The 4,300-nt window shown below is 44.6% G+C and overlaps 1 protein-coding gene across 11 annotated transcripts in view; it reads left to right on the forward strand.

The window, feature by feature from the left end:
• Positions 1-3,909, forward strand: part of LOC109857354 (sodium channel protein para) — a 21,676-nt gene extending 17,767 nt beyond the window's left edge. For 10 of the 11 annotated variants that reach the window (XM_020433552.1, XM_020433554.1, XM_020433555.1 and 7 more), the window contains 6 exons: positions 80-202; positions 292-486; positions 604-849; positions 987-1,257; positions 2,701-3,005; positions 3,106-3,909. In XM_020433552.1, coding sequence (XP_020289141.1) covers positions 80-202; positions 292-486; positions 604-849; positions 987-1,257; positions 2,701-3,005; positions 3,106-3,894 — 1,929 coding nt within the window. In that variant the 3' untranslated portion in view covers positions 3,895-3,909. Of the gene's footprint in view, positions 1-79; positions 203-291; positions 487-603; positions 850-986; positions 3,006-3,105 lie in introns of those variants that run through there. The other variant, XM_020433560.1, reaches the window with a different exon arrangement.
• The last annotated feature ends 391 nt before the right edge of the window (positions 3,910-4,300 follow it).

The following is a 4,300-nucleotide window of genomic DNA, read 5'->3' on the forward strand; positions in this document are numbered from 1 at the left end:
AAAAAAAAAAAAAAAAAAAAACACACTTCCGGTTGCGAATCGCGGATATCGCGAGTAATCGAAACTTCGTTTCCCATAGGTAGTTGTTAACGCTTTGGTCCAAGCCATTCCATCCATCTTCAACGTGTTGCTGGTATGCCTTATTTTCTGGCTTATATTCGCCATCATGGGGGTGCAGCTGTTCGCTGGCAAATATTATAAGGTATAAGTGTCAAAATAGAAAAAAAAAAATCCGACCACCAGCAGTTTGCAAGCGGCGGCGTATTTTTTTATTTCGAACAATTGTTGCAGTGTGTCGACGCAAACAAGACGACAATCAGTCATGAGATAATACCGGATCGGAACGCGTGTTACGCGGAGAATTTCACGTGGGAAAACTCGCCGATGAATTTCGATCACGTCGGTAAAGCGTACCTATGCCTATTCCAAGTGGCAACTTTCAAAGGGTGGATTCAAATCATGAACGACGCGATCGACTCCAGGGAGGCAAGTAGAGACGCTCTCGCGCAGAAAGAGAAAAAAAAAAAAAAACAAATTATTCCTCTCTTCCTCTATTTCGATTTCGATCGCAACGCGACGTTTCTAACGACTCGATTTTTGCAGATCAACAAGCAGCCGATTCGCGAAACGAACATTTACATGTATCTTTACTTCGTGTTTTTCATTATATTTGGATCGTTTTTTACCCTCAACCTGTTTATTGGTGTGATCATCGACAACTTTAACGAACAGAAGAAGAAAGCCGGTGGTTCCCTCGAGATGTTCATGACGGAGGATCAGAAGAAATATTACAACGCCATGAAAAAAATGGGCAACAAGAAGCCTCTGAAAGCAATTCCTCGACCGAGGGTAAGTCGATCATCGCGCGCGTGATTGTCACACACGCCTCTGTAATTTATTAAAAAAAAAAAAAATAATAATAAAATACTCCAAACATCGGCGCGATCGCGCCAATGTATAATATTTCTTCCAATTTTTGTTCGCAGTGGCGTCCGCAAGGGATAGTGTTTGAAATAGTGACGGACAAGAAGTTCGATATGATAATTATGCTGTTTATCGGGCTGAACATGCTCACAATGACATTGGACCATTATCAACAGAGCGAAACGTTCAGCAATGTTCTGGACTATCTCAACATGATATTCATTGTGATATTCACCAGCGAGTGTCTCATGAAGATCTTCGCTCTGCGCTACCACTACTTCAAGGAGCCGTGGAACCTCTTTGATTTTGTTGTTGTTATATTGTCAATATTAGGTAATGTAACGTAATGGTTACTTCAGTCGTATGATCCGAGCGAAACGAAAAATCAAATGTTGAACAAAGATAACGGCCTGTTGGCTTCCTTTCTTTTCTCGCTACGTTTTCGATCTAATCTACGTAATAAGCGGGAATGACACACGTAATACATCCTTCGCCTTGTAACATGTCTATCTCTCTTTAGAGTAGTATCACATTTCTCACGGAAAGGGACAAAATCGAAATGGCATGCCACGCTGTAATGTTATTCTCTCTCTCTCTCTCTCTCTCTCTCCCACTCTTCCGTGCTTATCTACCATAGTGCACGCAAAAACAAAATCTCTTTTTCGATCGATCAAGTGAACAGGCCCAACGTTTCGCTCGTGTCTCAACGACTGATAGATGTCATTACGTTACGTAGCCTTACATTGATGTGTCACCAAACCTCTCTCGCCCCTAACCATAAAAAAAAAAAAAAAAATCATCGCTCCCTTACCCCAATATTTCGTCCTATAATCCTACCTATGAGTTGTTGGTGTTCAGAATCGAATCGCTGAGTTTGGGCGTTGCATTTTTTTTTTTTTTTAAATAAAATCTTGTATCAAAAACTTGAATGAGACAAAATTTGGCGTAATCGAATTCACGAAGTTTTGAAAAAAAAAAAAGTTCTCTCAGATTTCAAATAGAACAAACATAACGTCATTGCTCCAGCCATTCGACTTGCTAATCAATGTTGCAACAATCATTAAATCCAAGCGTCCGGTAAGATCGGGTCTGTATAAAGTAGGTCTTAGGTCGATTAGAGCCTCCATTTACGAATCATAGTGTTTTTATAACAAAGAGTTTGAGATTTTTTTGAATTTGTTTGTTCAAAAATTTTCTTCCATAAGGCACTGCATAAAACTACGAGTAACAAGGCTATACGATAGAAAGCTTCTCTCTGAATAATTTTCGATTATCTGTGCTTTCAGTCGAAGTTTTTCAACTCTTTCTCTAGTGTCTTAGAACGCGCATGAACTTTTTTTTCTTGAGGATTTATGATGCACTTTCTGAAGCGAACGAATCAGTGCCGAGTGAACTTTTTATTATAGTATTTCGAGGGATTTGTGTTTATTTATTTATTTTTTTTCTATCGGAGGAACGTGTAATTTTTATACAATTCTTCTGCTAATTAGTCTGCGAACGATCTTTAGAGATCGAGATACTTGAAGTTTTCTTCTAAATCGCACCCGTTAATTCCCTAGTTTTACACAGCGATTAGATGATCCCAACGCATGATCCCGAATTTAAATTAGAGTCCAACGATCATGCACGAGAACTTCACACGACCGGATTTGTGTGTCATTTGTGCACCTTGACGATATATACCATTTGCACCTTTGCTTTTTTTGTCTTTGATGTTTGACATCCGACCGATGAGAGAGTCCTCGCTCACGTGAATTTTGTTTTAAATCCCGACAGGTCTGGTGCTCAGTGACATTATTGAGAAATACTTCGTGTCGCCGACCTTGCTTCGTGTGGTGAGAGTGGCAAAGGTCGGTCGTGTGCTTCGACTCGTGAAAGGTGCCAAGGGTATCCGAACCCTTCTCTTCGCCCTGGCGATGTCGTTGCCAGCTCTCTTCAACATTTGCCTACTGCTCTTTTTGGTGATGTTTATCTTCGCGATATTTGGCATGTCGTTCTTCATGCACGTCAAGGACAAAAGCGGTCTGGACGACGTGTACAACTTCAAGACGTTCGGGCAGTCGATGATACTGCTGTTTCAGGTGACTTTATTGCGAATCTTAAAATTTGTATTTTTTTTTTTTTTTGTTCGTTTAGAAAACACGTGCATATATTTGAGCGATAATTATGTAATGTCGACAGATGTCAACGTCGGCCGGTTGGGACGGTGTTCTCGACGGTATAATAAATGAAGAAGATTGCCAGGAGCCGGACAATGAAGTCGGCTATCCGGGCAACTGCGGCTCGTCGACAATCGGGATCGCGTATCTGCTCTCGTACCTTGTCATCAGCTTTCTGATCGTCATCAACATGTACATCGCCGTGATCCTCGAGAATTACTCGCAGGCCACCGAAGACGTGCAGGAGGGTCTGACGGACGACGACTACGACATGTACTACGAGATATGGCAGCAGTTTGATCCAGACGGCACGCAATACATTAGATTCGACCAACTTTCCGACTTTTTGGACGTATTGGAACCTCCTTTGCAGATACACAAGCCCAACAAATACAAAATCGTGTCTATGGATATCACGATTTGTAAAGGGGATCTTATGTTCTGCGTGGATATTCTTGACGCCCTCACCAAGGACTTTTTCGCGCGGAAGGGCAATCCGATCGAAGAGCCCGACTTAGGCGAGGTCGGGACGCGCGCTCGCCCGGACGAGGTTGGCTACGAGCCGGTCTCCTCCACTTTGTGGCGGCAGCGCGAGGAATATTGCGCGCGTCTAATACAGAACGCCTGGCGGAAACACAAGCAGCAACGTCTTGGCGGGCCGAGCGAAGAGAGCGACGATCCGGACACGGATCTGTGCGCACGGCAGACCAAGGTGCTCGTCGAGAGCGACGGTTACGTCACTAAGAACGGTCACCGCGTTGTCATACACAGCCGATCGCCGAGCGTCACTTCGAGAACCGCGGACGTCTGATTGCCATCGTCGTCGTCGTCGCCGCCGCAGCCGCCGCCGCAGCCGCAGATGCAGCTATCGTCGTCGCTATCGCCGCCGCCGCCGCAGCCACCGCCGCCGTCCGTGCGCCGTAAACCGCTCCACCGCAGAAGCCGCAGCAGCAGCAGTAGCAGCAGCAACAGCAGCAACAGCACCAGCAGCAGCATCGTCGACGACGATGACGACGCACCGTCAGTCGCTCGCACTGCTCGCGCGGAGTAGTGGCCGGGCGTGAGAACCTCGCGTGCGCTCTCCATCGATAGCCTTATAGTTGTATAAAAAAAAAAAAAAAAAAAATTAACATTTCTCCAACGAGTTGCCTTTAATCGACTTTTCAATCGAATACACGACCGTTGGCTGAGAGACACGTCGCTAGACGAGTTAGACG

The sequence above is a fragment of the Pseudomyrmex gracilis genome, unplaced genomic scaffold (assembly GCF_002006095.1).
Source record: "Pseudomyrmex gracilis isolate BER0280 unplaced genomic scaffold, ASM200609v1 scaffold_156, whole genome shotgun sequence".
In the NCBI taxonomy this organism is placed as follows: domain Eukaryota; kingdom Metazoa; phylum Arthropoda; class Insecta; order Hymenoptera; family Formicidae; genus Pseudomyrmex; species Pseudomyrmex gracilis.